The 18,756-nt window shown below is 41.0% G+C and overlaps 1 protein-coding gene and 1 long non-coding RNA gene across 2 annotated transcripts; one reads left to right on the top strand and one right to left on the bottom strand.

The window, feature by feature from the left end:
- Positions 1 to 78: 78 nt before the first annotated feature.
- On the top strand, positions 79 to 13,763 carry LOC114800818 (uncharacterized). The gene is made up of 3 exons (XR_003751438.1): positions 79 to 157; positions 9,798 to 9,879; positions 13,700 to 13,763. It is a non-coding gene; the product is annotated as an uncharacterized LOC114800818 (long non-coding RNA).
- On the bottom strand, positions 10,546 to 16,076 carry LOC114800817 (uncharacterized). The gene is made up of 4 exons (XM_028998628.1): positions 15,651 to 16,076; positions 14,446 to 14,556; positions 13,758 to 13,992; positions 10,546 to 11,609 (listed from the first exon to the last, which is right to left on the bottom strand). Exons 2-4 carry the CDS (start codon positions 14,539 to 14,541, stop codon positions 10,954 to 10,956), a joined length of 987 nt encoding a protein of 328 aa, XP_028854461.1. The 5' UTR covers positions 14,542 to 14,556; positions 15,651 to 16,076; the 3' UTR covers positions 10,546 to 10,953.
- Positions 16,077 to 18,756: the final 2,680 nt, after the last annotated feature.

Genomic DNA, 18,756 nt, shown 5'->3' with positions numbered 1-18,756 from the left:
GTCGTTCCGTTCCCGCCCCGCTCTCAGCTGTGCGCGCGCGCGCACGCACGCGCGCCGCCGGGCGCGCTCCCGCGGCCAGACCCCCCCCCAGCGGGCGCGCTCCCGCGCTCTACGCGCGAATAAGCGGCGTTTGTACCTCAACGAGTTGCGACACAAGGTACGGGTGCCGGTGAATGAGCTTGTCACGGTGGTGTCCGCCTGTTTGTGGGACGTATTGTGTAACAAGTGAACATTTTGTCCTTCGTGTTGACGCGCTTTAAGCGGGAAAAAAAGTGGCCAGGTGTGACGTACCAGCGGCACACGAGTCCATTTCTGTCCTGGTCTGATCAACCATGTTTTCTTTTATAAAATGTAGATTTTTATATACTTTTTAGTGAAATTGTTAAGCAAAGCAAGCATAGCACACAGTGATAAACGCAATCGTTTGCATTTAACCATCACCCTTGGTGAGCAGGGGGCACCCTTGGGAGCAGTGTGTGGACACGGTACTTTGTTCAAGGGGACCTTAGTGGGATTCGAACCGGCAACCTTATGATTACGAGTCCGCTTCCTTACCTGCATTCATGTGGATGCAGGTCTCATTCCAGGACTCTGGCCACAGTGAACCCACACCAACACGAGCAGAGCATGCCAGCTCCAGGCCGGGATTCAGACTCACAAGGTGTGAAGCCAATAAATTTCACTTTACAGTCACTTTACGGGCACAGTGATTCATTCTATTATTAATATATTTTATTAACTTACAAAGGGAACACTGGGTGAAGAACTGCTCACCCCAAACTGTCCAGTTATTATATAGTCAAATGAACCTTGCTAGACAAGTGCTACTAGCTGTAAAATCTCAGCTGAATGAACCGGGTGGCACGGAGCAGTTTCAGTGACATCACAGTGACGTCGAGGTGTCAATATTTATTCATTCGGCAGACGTGTGATTCTTTTAAACTCTGTGTGTCATTTCAATGTAAACGGCACGGTCCTGGCACAGTAGCAACGGTTGTAGGCGAAACAGGAATTAATTATCAGGAAGTCAGAATTCAATGCGGGGCTGAAGACCGCGCTGGGGCCTGCAGGGTCCTGATTCCGTGTCCCGTCTCCAGTGCCTCTTCCCAGGTTTAATTTTAGCAGGAGGTGGGACAGTTCAAGCTGTGGAGAGGGGCAGAGGAGGGATGACAGATCTACGTAGAAGCTGCTCCCTCCTGCAGCTGTTCATCATGCCTCCTGCTATTTGTGCCAAGGAATGCTGCCTGCGATCAGCGGGAAGCACTGTACAAGTAAGGTGAAGACAGAACCCAGCCTGAGTGTGAACGTTACCCCTTTACCACCCTACCACTACTCTGCATTATGCATATTAAAATATAGCTGCATTCAAAAGTCTGGGCACCCTTGACATGTCTGTTACTGTGAATGGCCTGAACAGAAGATGAACTACTAGCCAAAAGGCATAAAACTAAAGATGCAAATCAAATGCAAAAAGCAGCTGAGCTTGCTGGTTTATTATGCATCATCTTTGGATGGGCCAGGTGATCCAGGGAACATTTCATTTGGAGAGGGGGAAGAATTTGAATAAATACCAGCCATCTGTAAAAATAAATAAATAATGTATTTGTAATGGGAATAGATTCTACAACAAGATAATGATGCAAAACACACCACAAATCCTACAATGGAATACCTTACATCATTGAAAACAGGTGGCTAGAGCTCGAAAAGAGCATGCATCCAGCACGGCTGAAGAATCTTGCAAAATTTGAAGGCTTCTGCAAACACAGATGGTAAGAACCGAAAAAAAGTTTTTAAAACTGTCATCTGGATTAATATATTTTAGAATTGTCTCATCTTTTGACTTGAAATAATGGTGGCCAAATCTTTTGCATCTCACTGTAGTGTTTGATTATATCTTAAATGTATAAACATCATCCTTTCAATGTATTACTACTATTATTTAGTATTCTAAACCTGTATTTATCAAAGTAATGTAATGTTAGCCATGTTTGTCTCTGGGCCTTGCAACAAGTGCTCAGTAATTACACCACTGAACTTGAGGAGGTGAACAGATGCATCACTGCTCAAGCCTTCTCGATAGGAAAAGAGCAGGAGAAGCATTGGGATTGTTACAAAGGAACCAGGGTCTCAGCAGCAACAAGTTATTTGTGAGAAGTATGCTGCCAAATATTGAGATTAGAGTATAATTCATTCATATAGTCTCCTGGAGTAATTCTGTTTAAGAGACTTTGTCATGGAAACTTAATTAATGGTGTCTATAATTATTGAGGTTAGTTCTACAATGGGCATGTGAAGATCGGAGCATTAGAAGAAGGTGGCCTGCTCTGATGAATCATCTTTTTTTCTCACTGCTGATGGTCGTGTGTGTGTACGTTGCATAACTTTGTGCAATATTCTGCTGGGAAACCTTACATCCTTCATGTGAATGTTACTTTGACATGTAACACTAACCTAAACAATGTTGCTGACCAAATAAACCCCTACAGTTAGAACCGGAGGAGAACGATGACTTCCAGATATGAACCAATGAGCTGGATACAAGTGCTGAACTTTAGGTACGTTTTGTTTAGCTAATTAATATTCAACAGTTTTAAGTAAATAGTATCTTACATACTCAACCAATTAGGGTAAAATGTTACTAATGTATTAGTTACATTATACATAATGTAATACATTATGTAATCTGAATATTATTAGTAAAGAGTACCTTATTTACAAAGTTAAGAAATACCTAAACACATCTAACTAACACTTATCAGTACATTTTGAAAGTAACTATTCATAGAACTTGAGTAGACATTATTTAGTTAAACCTTCTTAGCAACATTTACTAATAACTAATCTGTTTAATTTATTAGCCACCTAATTCAGGTAGTTTTAGATTTACCCCCCAAAAACTGTCAAACAGGCGATAATGTTAAAATCTTTAATCAATAAAATGAAAGTACATTGCACAATTAAGACAGGTATATTCAACCAAAGCCATAAAATAGTTTGGACAGAGTCCTTAAAATCATAAAGTAACAATCCCTGCAATCATCAGTCATCAACCCTTCAGCCAAACTAGCAATCAAACGGTGTGTAACCTCCCCCAGTAACCTCCGTGTTCGGGTCCTCCCTTCCCTTTCTCCAATGCTAACAGTGCAGTAATGAATGGTACTGTCCTCACAAACATCACCAACAGTAGGCGTGCACATGCAAATTAACAAACGCCCCACTTTTTACTGCTCTTACACTTAACAATTTGGGTAGTGTGAGTATGATTTACCCAATTATTTTAGATTTAGTTCAATGACTCATATAATTAAGTATAATTTACTCGAATTATATTTCAATTTTGAAATGCACCAAACTATTGAGAAGGATATGAGGATATTTCTAAATAGCCCTACACATTTTGTCAGGTGCAAACGTTGATCTGTCATTTGCTTGGAAACTTTGTCAATTTATGTTTTTGTATTTTTTTTTATTTTGTGGTTTATGGTTCTACTCTAAGGCCAACACCCCTAAGCAGTCACATGTCATCACAGAGACATGCTTTTCAAGGTCTGATTTAGGAGCTGGCAATAAAAGCGGCTCACCGTTCCACCTGTGTCAGTCTGACTTTCACAGAGTTATATCTGACCTTTCATGAAGAAAAAAACAACACACCGGAGCACATTGCACTGACACTGTTGCCTAAAGCAGATTTCACTACTGGATTGGATTTAATGCGTAAGGCAGGGCAAGCAAACATAAATATGATGGCCGGGGCTTGAAAAACCATAACCAGAATGAAATTGTTTATATCTGGATCAGAGGGGTTCTTGCCATGATTTATGACTTCAGTCATGGTTGTTCCCAATAAGAAACCGATTACCAGCTCCAAAGATATTGTGCCACTGTGGGCATTAATTTCACTTGAACTGTTAAGTATTTCTCTAAGTTAAAGTAAAGTGAACTGATTGTCACACGTGATACACAGCAGCAGAGCACACGATGCACACAGTGAAATTTGTCCTCTGCATTTAACCCATCACACTGATTGAGCAGTGGGCAGCCATGACAGGCGCCCGGGGAGCAGTGAGTGGGGACGGTGCTTTGCTCAGTGGCACCTCAGTGGCACCTTGGCGGATCAGGATTTGAACCGGCAACCTTCTGATTACAGGGACGCTTCCTTAACCGTGGCCTAGCAGATGAGGAAATAGTGCCGTAATTTGAAAGTTGCCGGTTCAAAACCCGAACAACCAAGGTGCCACTAAGGTGCCACTGAGCAAAGCACCGTCCCCACACACTGCTCCCCGGGCGCCTGTCATGGCTGCCCACTGCTCACTCAGGGTGATGGTTAAAAGCAGAGGACACATTTTATTGCAGTGTTTCACAATGACAATCACTTACACTAGGTTGTATAAAATGGCTTTATCTAATTTAAATGATCAGAATGATCAATGCCAGGAATTTTAAGACAAAACCCAAACATGACTGTAAACATTTACTTTGTTACAATTCTCTCATCTAAGTCCATTCCACAAGTTAATATTCTACATCCATTTACCTGTTGCCATGAGTCACTGGCCTCAACCCTTATGTTAAATTGCTGTCAGTCAAGCCCCCAAAGTTTGGTGGTAATTTGTGACATAGTTCTTCCTAGTCTCCAAAAATATCAGAATGTCAGTTAGAATATCAGTCCTTTGTCAGTGAACAGAATGACTGAATGTGGAAGTGTTTTTGTTCTGTTACCTTCCCGACCAAGTAAACCAACCAATGGGTGACCCTGTTAACATAGAAAAGAAAGTTTCATATGTGGAAACTTCTTTTTGAAGTTTTGAAGGCAGTGCAGTTACTTTTCAGTCATTTAATCAAGTTGTAATTGCTGTAATGAATGCATTTTAAATGGTTCAAGATCTCTCATTCCATGAGTGCTAGGACTTAATAAACCCCCAAGACTGAAAAACAGTGAACAGCAGCACTACGCCATGTTCCATCATAAAGTATTTATTTCCTCATTAAATCCCTCCATTTAGCAAAGTGACACTAACCAAGCTCGGCATCCCCTCTTTGTCCCACTACTTTAAAAGCGAACTCATGGGATGATGATAATGTGACCACTCAGCAGGTGACACTTTAATTGCATTGCATTGCTGAAGATAAACTGTTTCACAAAAACCATCTGTAACCTAAACATAATGTGTTAATGATCATACATTGTTCAAATCCATAATGTTCTTCCACGTCCTTCACCTGCCACACAGCCATAGGCTCATTTCTTCTACACTGTAGGAGTAGTTATATTATTCTAACTGATTATTAATTAGATTGAAGAAATTGGACTTGTCTCCATCTGCATAATAACTTCTTCAAAACATTTAAATTTTTTAGAATAATTAATTTGCCTAAACAGGTTAATTACATACATTACTGTGTGCCAGTCACACTGTGGAACTAAAAGTGGTAGTAGCCTGTTGGGGTTAGAATCAGTCAGTTGCTAAGCAAATAAATAATTCGGATGTACAGGAATTTTGTTTATTAATAAAAACTTCTCACCAGTGAAACTGCAAGAGTCAACTCTTGCTGCTGTCTGACTTGACTTGACATGCTGTCAGAACATTTTACAAAACAAAAGTTAGTTATAAATCATAATAAAAGTTATAAATCAATAATAAATGTGCTGCAATAATAACAGGAGCATAGAAACTATGTCTTAAAATGTCTGAGCTTTAGATAAACAGGCTTCCTGGGCCAGGTTAGAAGGGAAGACGAGGCTCAGGTACAAACTAACACAACCAATAGGCCGACCCTTTGTTGGAACCCACCATGGTTCCACATACTTGCTGTGAGCTAACATGGTCCACATGTGTGGGACATGTAGTCAAACCCAAAAGGTGTGTTAATGCTGGACCTGATCCAGCCTATATCACTTTCTGTCTGTTTAATTTAATAACAACCAGAGATGTGGGAAACTGTACAAGGTCACCAGAGATAGATTTCTAGAATTTGTGGAGGTGTTCATATGAAATGTCTTCTTCTTGTGCTGCTAGGGGTTGCTAGGCCAGTATGCAGAAAAAAACTCTCAAAATTTAAACTGAATGCTACAATAGGGTAAAGCTACAGATATAAATGCAGTAAATGTGGTATGTTTTGTTATTGATAAAGAATAATTTGACATTTAAATGTTTTAATAACTGATTAAAATACTAACTTGGGTTCATGTAAAAAATATACCGTTTGCCTTTTTTAGCAGTTTTTCTGCTGCCAGCGTTTCACTGCACTTTGTTCCAGTATTTTTTTCATTCTGCTTTTATAATTGGTCTGTGCTGTGAAGCAGTCTAATACATATAAATACATTACACCTGTAAACTGTATTGTATCATTACATACCACTAAAGTGCCTTGATAGCTTCCTTTAAGTGAAAAATTTACCTGCTTGAATATTAATATGAATCTTAAAGTGAAATGTGTGAGAGGGGTATTCTCCAAGTCATTGGGTCCAACTCAATGCTGCATTTTAATATCATTAGATTGAATTAGGGCTTGACACATGAACACAGAATACACAACAAACCAGACCTACCTTCCATGATCTACCACATCTCATTCAACTCAGTAGCAAAGAGAGAGGTTGAATCAGGTGAGTTAAATGCGGGTAAACCCAAAAACATGCAAGATGAGAGCGCTCCAGGACCAGCGTGGGTGACCCTTGGTTTGCTCAGAAAGCTAACTGTGCTTTAACAGAGGAAACAGTATGTCTGTCTCACTCAATTCTTAAGTAGTATTCTGAATGCCCCCTTTCCACAGAAACATATTTCAAAACATGTTGTGTTCTGTGTTCAGTTTGTACTGAATGTACCTTTTTTTGCAGAGTCCATTGTGGGTGCATGATGCAAGCTGTTTTGAAAGATCATGTGTTAAACAGATTTTTCACAGACTCAGATGGAATAAGGACGAAAAAGTTATTAAGAGTAAATAAACATTAATCAGGCCTTTAACATTCTCATTATTTTACTGAAGGACATTGTGACTGTGGAACCTGGACACAGAAGATACAAATTTAATTATAATTCTAAATTATTAATGCCTGAAATAAAACAGGAAACAATGTTCTAGATAAAAATAGGTAAAACCTCCTTATGTTCTACCTTAGAAATTACATTTAAATTGATTTTTTAAATTTTATTTTGTATTACAAGTTGCAGAGGAATGTCACCAGTTACAGAGGACAGACCAAATATGGAGAGCCATTTAGAGTGTCCTGTTCAGTTTGTTGTTAATGCAAATACAGTGGGTTGCAAAAGTATTAGGCCCCCTTGAACTTTTCCTCATTTTGTCACATTACAGCCACAAACATGAATCTATTTTATTGGAATTCCAGGTGAGAGACCAATACGAAGTGGTGTACTCTTGAGAAGTGGAACGAAAATCATACATGTTTCCAAACATTTTTACAAATAAATAACTGAAAAGTGGAGTGTGCGTATTTATTCAGCCCCCTTTGGTTTGAGTGCAGTCAGTTGCCCATAGATATTGCCTGATGAGAGCTAATGTAATCTAATGTCAGTACAAATACAGCTGCTCTGTGATGGCCTCAGAGGTTGTTTAAGAGAATATTGGGAGCAACAACACAATGTCCAAAGAACACACCAGACAGGTCAGGGATAAAGTTATTGGGAAATTTAAAGAAGGGTTAGGCTACAAAAAGATTTCCCAAGCCTTGAACATCCCACAGAGCACTGTTCAAGCGATCATTCAGAAATGGAAGGAGTATGACACAACTGTAAAGCTACCAAGACAAGGCCGTCCACCTAAACTCACAAGCCGAACAAGGACAGTACTGATTAGAAATGCAGCCAAGAGGCCATGGTAACTCTGAACGAGCTGCAGAGATCTACAGCTCAGGTGGGGGAATCTGTCCATATTAGTTGTGCACTGAACAAAGTTGGCCTTTATGGAAGAGTGGCAAGAAGAAAGCCATTGTTAAAAGAAAACCATAAGAAGTCCCATTTGCAGTTTGACACAAGCCATGTGGGGGACACAGCAAACATGTAGAAGAAGGTGCTCTGGTCAGATGAGACCCAAATGCAAAATGCTATGTGTGGTGGATAACTAACAACTGCACATCACTCTGAACACACCATCCCCGCTGTCAAATGTGGTGGCAGCATCATGCTCTGGGGGTGCTTCTCTTCAGCAGGGACAGAGAAGATGGTCAGAGTTGATGGGAAGACAGATGGAGCCAAATACATCTTGGAAGAAAACCTCTTGGAGTCTGCAAAAGACTTGAGACTGGGGCAGAGGTTCACCTTCCAGCAGGACAATGACCCTAAACATAAAGTCAGGGAAACAATGGAATGGTTTAAAACAAAATATATCCATGTGTTAGAACGGCCCAGTCAAAGTCCAGATCTAAATCCAATCGAGAATCTGTGGCAGGATCTGAAAACTGCTGTTCACAAACATTGTCCATCTAATCTGACTGAGCTGGAGCTTTTTTGCAAAGAAGAATGGGCAAGAATTCAAGTCTCTAGATGTGCAAAGCTGGTAGAGACATACCCTAAAAGACTGGCAGCTGTAATTGCAGCAAAAGGTGGTTATACAAAATATTGATTCATGGGGCTGAATAAATACGCACACCCCACTTTTCAGTTATTTATTTGTAAAAAATGTTTGGAATCATTTATGATTTTTGTTCCACGTCTCAAGTGTACACAACTTTGTATTGGTCTCTCACGTGGAATTCCAATGAAATAGATTCATGTTTGTGGCTGTAATGTGACAAAATGTGGAAAAGTTCAAGGGGGCAACCCACTGTATCATATCAGCTAATCACGTGGCAGCAGCTCAATGCATTTACGAATTTCAAACCGAGCATCAGAATGGGCAAGGAAAGGCAGTTTTTCTGAATCTAATCTGCTGGGATTTTCATGCACAACCAGCAGTAGGGTTTACAGAGAATGGTTGAAAAAAAGGAAATATCCAGTGAGTGGTAGTAGTGTGAAAGAAAGAGCCTGATTGATGTCAGAAGTCAGAGGAGAATGGATAGACTGGTTTGAGATGCAACAGCCTCTGAACACACAACACATTGAACCTTGAAGCAGATGGGCTACAGCAGCAGAAGACCACACCCAGTGCCACTATTGTCAGCTAAGAACAGGAAAGTGAGGCTACACAGAAGACTGGGGAAAGGTTGCTTGATCTGAAGAGTGTTAATTTAAGATGCAACATTCAGATGGTAGGGTCAGAACATGGCGCGAACAACATGAAACCATCCATCCGGCCTTCAACATGCTGGTAGTGGTGTAATGGTGAAGGGGGTATACTTTGCACACTTTGCGCCCATCAGAACCAGGGCCATTGTTGGCCATGTGAGTAGGTCCATAATCAGAAGGTTGCAGGATCAAATCCCAAACCACCAAGGTGCCACTTAGGTTCCCTTGAGCAACGTACGTGCCCACTGGGTTAAAAGCTGAGGATACATTTCGTTGTGTGTACTGTGTGCTGTGCTGCAGTGTTTTACAATGACAATCACTTTCACTTATGAAAGTGATTGCAATAGTGCAACAGAGCACTTTTTGGGATGTGGTGGAAATTGCATTATGAATGTGCAGACAACAAAACTGCAGCAACTGTGAGTGTCAATATGGACAAAAATCTGATTAATGTTTCTAAAATGTAATTCTTTGCATCATAGGTTGAACAAAGACAAAAGCAGTTCCATATAAATTAGTGAAGTGATTGTCATTGTGAAACACTACAGCACAGCACATGGTAACACAATGAAATGTGTCCCCTACTTTTAACCCATCACCCTTATTGAGCAGTGGGCAGCCATGAAAGGCACACTGGGAAAGGCACCTCAGGGGCACCGGTTCAGGTTTGAAACCCACAACCTACCGATTACAGGTCAGCTTCCTGGTTGTCCACCATTACCCCTATATGTATGATGAGGATAAAGGCGGTATCTAGTATTTTTTACTAGAATATTATTGCATACTATAAATCAGAACAATTTGTGCCTTGTTATGTCCTCTGGTGATTCCTCTGAAGAAATTCAAGTTGTGTGAGGAAGAAAGTTAAAATAGTCCCCAAATGGAAGTGAGGATATGAGCCAAAGACAACAATGACTCAGTATAAAAGAGTGGCACTGGCCTTCAGTGCAGAGGGTGTCACACGCCAGGAAAGTTCAAAGCACAGAGGAATTTTTCTAGAAGGCAGGTCAGAGTCTGGTCCATTCTGTCTGTCCAAACAGACAGGTAAAATTTCACACTAAGGGTCCCATATGTGAAAGGAAGCTTTCACTTGATTAGTTACTTATATATGACATGTATGATGGTTGTTTTAACAATTTGGATGTATGTATTATTTCGTAAGGCATTTATGTACATTATTCGTTGCATATGATACGTCCGTAAGTGACGTTCACTGGCATAAGTTCTTCTTATGAAACGTTTTGCTTCCCCCTGTTGGCTACACTAAGCATTGTGACATCTCAAACGTAAGATAGGCAATACAACAAAACACTGAAGGTGTGTTAACAGTAAAATCACTGTATGAATATGATTTATGGGTTCTCTTTAAAAGTAAAGTGTCAAGTGTCAGGTTTCACACAAATATCAGATACACAATTAGAATCAAAATAAACTTTTTAGTGCATAAAAAATGTGGATATTTAAATACATAAAAGTTAAGCTTGCAATCAAATGTGTTTTGCTCATCATTTTCTGTTTTCCAAACCGGCAGAGATGTAAATAATTATAGGAGAATATTGTAAAAGTCAGCCAATCATCATTCGTGGTCAGAACTGACTGTCACATAATGCAGCGTTTTTGTACAGTTGTTAAGGTTATTGCTAGAAACATTAAAACCCATGTATATGTATAACACAATATGCTTAATTATTAAAACATAAAGCTAATTTGATCAAATTCTTAATGTATATCAGGTTGTTTCAGGCTCAGTCGGGCGTCAAAACGGCAATTAAACAGAATGGGTGGCCGTGGTCTGAATGTTTGAATGGATCCTTGACATCTCCCCTCGCCTGCTTCCAAACACAGAGGAGCTGGACTCCACAGCAGGAGCCAGGCGAAGGGGCAAACCTCCCACGGAGCTCCACCACCAGGCTTCCCTCCTCAGGCCAAACCACCTGCCAAAAGGGCCGCCGAGGATCCTCTCTCTCAGGAGCTGCACATTCCAAAGGATAAACTGGGACGCAGGGATGAAGAGCACATAGAAGCAGAGGACGAAAAAAGCAGTCGTGAAGGGACGACCTATAAAGTCCAGCTCCCTGTAGATATAGGGCTGGCCGCTCAGGGTGGTGATGCTGGAGAGCCAGATAATCAGAGCGAAAATCACATAGAGGCTCCAAGCTGCCATCAGGTAGACATAGTGGCAGAGATGAACAGGAGTGGATGACAGGAGGATGTCCAGCGCTACTAAGCAGGAGTTGATGTAGTCCAGGTTCATGTTGAAGGCTCTGAGGGGGTACCGGGCGAGTGGGAAGTGGATGGTCCAGTAGAGGAACGAGACGATGAGGGAGAAGGCTGCGCTGACCACCTGGAAGAGCCACTGAGCACGCAGTGATTTGGCCAGGGAATCGGGGAACGGAAGAGATGCCCAATTCTCACGACTGCCTCCTGGTGGACACAAGAATCGTTATAAGAAACAAAGGCCTTTGGCTTTATGATTCTCTTAGAGTACAGAAAAAGTGGGACAACATTTATCAGCAGCTAATTCCCATTTATTCGTGATACTTTAGAACAAGTTAAATATTACATGCTGTCCATATATGACAAGCACAAGCAGTATACTGCGTTTTATGAACTATGACTGCACCTCATTTAAGGACACTGTTACATCCAAAATGCCATTTAAACAATGCCATTACTAAAGACTTATTTCAGATGCTGTTCAGACTCAGTCTTTATATTTAACATTAATCTCATACACACTGTGCAATCATCTGGTCTCCAGAATACATATATGTCAGGCCAAGGGGCCACTGGCTCATCAGGTGACACCCTTACCATGTCACGGCTTGTGTTGATTGTGTTGGCCCGAAGATTGTTCTCACCCAACCATAGTGTGTCTCATTAGCTCGGTTTCACATAGACCCTGGTGTTTCTGTTCTCTGGGTAGATCTTGCTGTTCTCTTGTGTTCTGTGTTTTCAGTCTTTGTTATATTGCTGACATTTACTAAAATAGTTTTCCCCTCATTAATGTGCACACATCAACCCATATTGACAGACAAAGACAAAAAAAAATCTGAAATATCACATGGTCCTAAGTATTCAGACCCTTTGCTCAGTATTTAGTAGAAGATCCATTTTGATCTAATACATCCTTTTTGGGAAAGTTTTTCACACCTGGATTTGGGGATCCTCTGCCATTCCTCCTTGCAGATCCTCTCTAGTTCTGGCAGGTTGGATGGTAAATGTTGGTGGACAGACATTTTTAAGTCTCTCAAGAGATGCTTTGATACCTTCGATATTATTAGCTGTGTGCTCACTGTCTGAGGTCCTGCATACTAGTCCAGCATATTTTATTCCAGGAAATCCATGTACTTCCCTTTACTACATTCATCTTTATCTCAATTACTACCTGTCGTCATGTCCCTGCAGCTGCAAACCTCCCCCACGGCATGATGCTGCCACCACCGTGTTTCACTGTTGGGACTGTATAGGACAGGTGAAGAGCAGTGCCTGGTTTTCTCCACACAAACATCTTAGTTCTATCTTGGTCACATCAGACCTGAGAATCTTATTTTAGCAAACTCCATGCACGCTTTCATGTGATATTTCAGTTTTCTTTGTTAATAAATCTGCAAAAATGTCTACAATTCTGTGTTTGTCTGTCAACATGGGGTGCTGTGTGTACACTAATGAAGGAAAAATGTATTTAAATGATTTTAGCCAATGGCTGCAATATAAAAAAAAATGTGAACAATTGAAGGGGGTCGGAATACTTTCCGTACCCACTGTATATAAAGATTTTTTAATTCAAAACCAAGTTACTTTATTAATGGAAAAATATATTTCCTTACGGGGTGATAAAAACATAAAGCAATAAATACATATTTAAATATAATAAATATTTAGCTAATAAAATTAATGCAGTCTCAGCCTGACAATCTACTAGCACGATATGAAAATACATTCATTCAACATTTACATCATTTATTATATGACAACTGAACTCCAGACCATCTGCAACTCAGCAAATAATAAATTTTAAATTTTAGGGCAAATAAAACGTGTGAAAAATCTGCTGTTTTACACGCTTATGTGTAGCTTTGTCTGCTGCACTAAACCTTTACTGTATCCAAAAACATGAACCCATAAAGAATGATGAAAGAAACACACTCTTCAATTCAACTGTTTCCCTCCAAGAGAGTGGAAGAGTGGTGGATTGGGCTACTGTACTACATAATTCCATAGGCCCAAAGTAACAATTTCCATTGGCAAGCATGTACCCTGAAGCTGGTGCCATATATCAGGGGACACACCAGTACACACATCGAGACTGGTGACATAGTGGTTTGATGAACAAAGTCACAGTGTTCCAGTTTTTTATCTTAGGAAACCAAAACATGAGGCTTAGCTTAAGTTTGTTTGTTAGTTGCTGGTGTTTGTAAAGGTCCATAGATCTTTACAATTTCAATGTGAAGAAATCAGATTTGTGATCTGTGCATTCCTAGTGTTTCGTAATCATTCCTGTTGTATTACAGACATGCTGCAAAGAACAATCAACAATGAACTTTGTGACAACATGACGTGTCATCTTACCCGGACGAATTTCTTTGACCACCTTCTTGAAGAAGCCTTTAATGATAATGTAGGCTGAGATCAGGTTAATCAGGGCAATGAAGGAGTACAAAGCCAACAGACAGTAGGTCAGGTAGCTGAGTAAAAAGAGGCATTTGGGTGAGCCGAAGAGTAGACCGGAGTGCACGCACCAGGCCAGGGTCCAGGCAAATGTTGAGAAGCGATAGAAGAGCCAGATGCTGGGAGGAATGTGCCACTGAACGCCAGGAAGAGAGAACAGGACAGGAGAGAGGGACAGTGGATAACAAGCAGAATGTGGAATTAATGTTTGATTTTCTTTTTTTACACTTCCATAAATGTTTTGGGCAATTTTTCATACTAAAACCTAAAAGAAATGTACCCCTTAGAGATAGGTTATACTAGGTATACAATACATTTTTTGGCACTAGCCGTGTCACTAAACTTTTCACAAACATCCATTTTTTAGTTGAATGTGACAAAGGAAAAAAGAAACTGTACAAGACTAAATTCTATACTTTTCCATACATACATTCACATTTGCTACATTTGGCTGTCTATCATTGTAATCCCTCATTTAGGACCCGATCTGCATATTTGCACTCCCCAAATCTTTTTAATTAGTTAAGTGACCAACAAGTCTAAAGTCTTATTCCAGGGACTGAGAGTTATGGGTTAAGGGTTGTCTCACCCGTGGCTGAAGCAGCACCTCTGGTGTGGCTGAGGTCAGGGAGACTTTCTGACACTTAAATTCATCTCTCCAGCTCTGAGTCCAGCTGGCCCCCATGTCACCCTGTCAGTTCTGTAAGGACAGTTGGTTTAAAGTCGTAAGAACAAAACCAGTTTGAATAGCAAAAGTTAATCTCACATCTCTCTATTTCAGTTTTGTTGTACAGTATAAACAGTTTGAAAATGAAAGACCCACAAGTAGGTGCGTCAGAAAGTCTGGCTGGTAGTGTGCATGGCCACCATGTCAGTGCCAACTTCATCATAACTTTCATCATAACAAAAAGCATATTCATGTTCTCCACAATTTGCTTGTATCATTCACACCCACTACGACCTTTGTTCATTATTTGCAACCAGAAGGTCAATAAAATGCTTCATGTCCCTACACACATTCCCTCGTCACGGGGCGCTGTCCAAACAGGAGAAGTTCAGCCTTCATACCATCCGCCCACTGAATTCCAGAAGCAACCTCAGTTACGTCTCTCTTCTTCTGGCTCTGTACAATAACAGTCCATAACATGGACTCTGCAGTACCTGACAGATTGGCAGCTTTATTTTGCACTGCAATAAGATTAAAGTCAGTCTAAAAGTAACTACATGGCGACAAGTCTGATCTTCTGTAGAAAACTCAAGAGTGTTAAGGACAGTGCATGTGCACTTGAGTATAGCATCAGTCTCGACATGTGACATTGTCCTTGCCATAATATTACATCATCATCACATGTATTTAATTCATTCATGGACCAACATAAAAGGAATGAGTGGGTTTTCCCTCTCAAACAAGACATGAATGATTCGTATGTGTAGGTGGAGTAACGGCATCATACAGAGCCTCCAGAACCAGAAACGTCTGAGCATGCCTTGTCCATTTATTATATACCTACAAACCAGTGGTTGAATTCCATGTGTTTGTAATACATGAAACCGTTGGCACAACGTTTTCTTGAACTGCATCTTAAACCAATCAATTTTTGGTATATTGCTTGTGGATATTATCTTTCATATTAGAGGCTATGGCACAGTAATGGTCATAGAGCTGAAGTTAAAATTAATAATATCACCACGGTTCCTATTCACTAGATGTTTCACATTCAATACAATTTCACAGTTTTTACAATTATTTGGATTAGAAATGAATTATTAGGACTGTCGAAGAGACATACTTACCTTTTTCACCAAAGGTCCCTCAGCCAGCTTCTCATTTCATGTCACTAAGAGCCAATCTGTCGATAGTTGATGAAAACTGTGATGTGCATGCTGTAGTTCCAGCTACCTCAGTACTTCTTACACAGCCTCTTTGTCAAGCAATTTTATGACGCGTAGCCACAGCAACCGAACACTGCAGCTTTAGAGCCGGAACGACGTAACCATGTCAGGGGATGTGTTGTGCAGCTGCCATTTCTTAAAACCTAGTGTCCATATGAGCCACGGATCACACAGATCTCCGGCATCTGAAAGCTCGGGGATATGGTGAATGGGCTGTTTACTGGAACATGCTGCGGGATTCCACGGCGCGAACAATGAAGCTTTGTTCTTCACAGTATCAGGCCCAGTTGTGTCGTACCAGGCTGGAACGGGTGTGGATCGTTTCATCAGCGGGCGAAGATGACTGTAAGGTGATGGGCTGGCACCCATATCAGCCACTTACTGTGATAAAATGTTCAGTCATGAGGCACCTACCTTTGATGCATGATTGTGTAGTGGCATGATTCTAATCATGCTCAGGTTGTATGCAAATACTGCAGGAGGGACCTCCTGCAGCAAGGCTACTTCAGCAAGCCTGCAGCAAGGCTACTTCATTCTTCTTCATGCAAACTCGTACGTTACACATGAAAGTATAAATGTTTACAAGAGTATATGCATGTTTTAGACCAGATTTGAGACTAGAATTCTCCGTAATCATGTCAGATTTAGACTTGTTCCCATTTGGTCTATAGCAGTCGCTAAAGCATTTCACTGCATATCATACCGTGTATGACTGTGTATGTGACAAATAAAATTTTAATTGTGAAATTAAAATTTGTGTGAAATGCTGCCATCACAACAGCTCCCTGTTACGGAGAGATGCAAATGTTCAATTTGTTTGCTTGTTTATTGTATGTAATATACATTTACATTTACAGCATTTATGAGACGCCCTTATCCAGAGCGACTTACAATCAGTAGTTACAGGGACAGTCCCCCCCCTGGAGCAACTTAGGGTTAAGTGTCTTGCTCAGGGACACAATGGTAGTAAGTGGGATTTGAACCTGGGTCTTCTGTTTCATAGGCGAGTGTGTTACCCACTAGGCTTTCTATATTTTTCATTAGCACAATCAATAAACTACTTTTAAATATATCTGCGTTTGAAACGCTAACTGAAGCGCCCAAAGCCCCCAGTGAGCAAGCCCAAAGCAACAATGGGAAGGAGAATCTCCCTGAGAGGAAGAAACCTCTTCTGGTCCAAATTCATTCACGACACAGAGCTGTAATAAACTTACTTTAGCTACTTACTATTTTTCCCATGCATAATGACTGAAGAAGAAACTGATTCATGTTTACATTCACAAAACATTTTATAAACTGCAATAAGAGTGGACTTCAGTACAAAGCAGGAGAGGAACTACCAGACCCCTGTCATCAGCAGGAGCCCAGTGGAGAGAATGGACAGCTTCCGTTACCTCGGTGTTAACATCACGCAGGACCTGTCATGGTCCTGTCACATCAACACCATGGTGAAAAAGGCGTCTCTACCACCTCAGACGCCTGAGAGACTTTAGACTGCCCTCCAAGGTGCTCAGGAACTTCTACTCCTACACCATAGAGAGCATCCTGACGGGAAACATCTCAACCTGGTTCGGGAACAGCACCATGCAGGACAGGCGAGCCCTATAGAGGGTGGTTCGATCATCTGAACGAATCATCTGTACCAAACTCCCTGACCTTCAATCAACCTACAGCAAGCGGTGCTGGACCAGGCCCAGGAAGATAGTGAAGGACCTCAGCCACCCCAACAATGGACTCTTCTCTCTGCTGCGATCAGGGAAGCGCTTTCGGTCCCTGAAGTCCAACACAGAGAGAATGAGGAGGAGCTTCTTCCCGCAGGCTGTCCGCAGGCTGATCGGTAAAAACAAAAGTACAATTGTAGACAATTGTAGATTTTAGACAATCAGCTATGTAACTAATAAATAAACAAACAGGTTGACAATGACAATTGTTAGGGAACAACAAATAAATGAAACGTAACCTAATTCTCAAAATTATATAATAAATATTGCATTTTGCTCCAAAACCAGGATCCTCAGATGCGTTTATTAAACAATCCAGCAAATTCTTGGAAAGAGAGACAGACAATCAGTTTGCTTACAATTCTGTGTGTGTATGTTTATGTCTGCATGTTTAAAGTGAAGTGAAAGTTAAGTAATTGTCATTGTGAAACACTGCAGCACAGCACACGGTGATACAACCAAATGTGTCCTCTGTATTTAACCATCACCCTTGGTGAGCAGTGGGCAGCCATGACAGGTGCCGGGGAGCAGTGTGTGGGGACGGTACTTTGTACCTTCTGATTACGGGTGTGCTTCCTTAACCGCTAGGCCACAAGACAGGTTTGGGGTTTGGCTGCAACCTCCCTGTCTGCAACCTCCCTGTGTGAAACCTTCCAGACATGTTGTCTTCTCTGCTGTTACGTGCAACATACTTGGGATTACAGGTCTAGGACAGAGACTTATGTTCCTTCATGACGTACATGAACATGGCCCTGAAGACTGGACAGCGAGCTGTAGAAGGAGAGAAAGAGAAGGATCCACGTTAGATTACCTGACCACCAGTCACTGGTTCAGCTTCTGCGCATGTGAGTGTGTCATCTGCTAGTAACACAAGGATGTCAACAAGCCAACACAGCGGTTACTACACTTCGCTCAGCTACAACATCCACACACACTCAATGGAGGTGGTGGACAGTAACACTGTCAACGTCTAATTAGAGACACCGTTACTGACATGTCTGTCAGTCTAATGTTCACTATGAGATGTGTTCAGTGTGCTTATGCAGACAGAACATACTTCACAGGGTACTGTCAACTCATCATGCACAAGAATTCCAGCTTCCTCGTCCACAACGTTGTCCCATCTGACGAACGTGTAGAATCCAAAACGATGAATGGATTTCATTCCAAAAGCGATCTTTATAAAGGTGCCATTTTTAAATCATTCACCAAGTTAGAGTTACAATTTGAAAGAAAATTGAGACATTTGGAAATATTTACAGATCAGACACTTTATAACTATAACA

This window comes from Denticeps clupeoides, chromosome 12, assembly GCF_900700375.1.
Source record: "Denticeps clupeoides chromosome 12, fDenClu1.1, whole genome shotgun sequence".
Classification (NCBI taxonomy): domain Eukaryota; kingdom Metazoa; phylum Chordata; class Actinopteri; order Clupeiformes; family Denticipitidae; genus Denticeps; species Denticeps clupeoides.
The sequence above is the reverse complement of the archived record's forward strand: the minus strand, read 5'-3'. Positions and strand labels throughout refer to the sequence as shown.

Excerpts from the sequence above, each read along its gene's own strand:
- LOC114800817 (XM_028998628.1), bottom strand. The coding sequence starts at position 14,541 with ATGGGGGCCAGCTGGACTCAGAGCTGGAGAGATGAATTTAAGTGTCAG. Across the intron at positions 13,993-14,445 it reads AGGTGCTGCTTCAGCCACGG|TGGCACATTCCTCCCAGCAT; the intron begins GTGAGACAACCC and ends CCTGGCGTTCAG. Across the intron at positions 11,610-13,757 it reads GGTCAAAGAAATTCGTCCGG|GAGGCAGTCGTGAGAATTGG; the intron begins GTAAGATGACAC and ends TGTGTCCACCAG.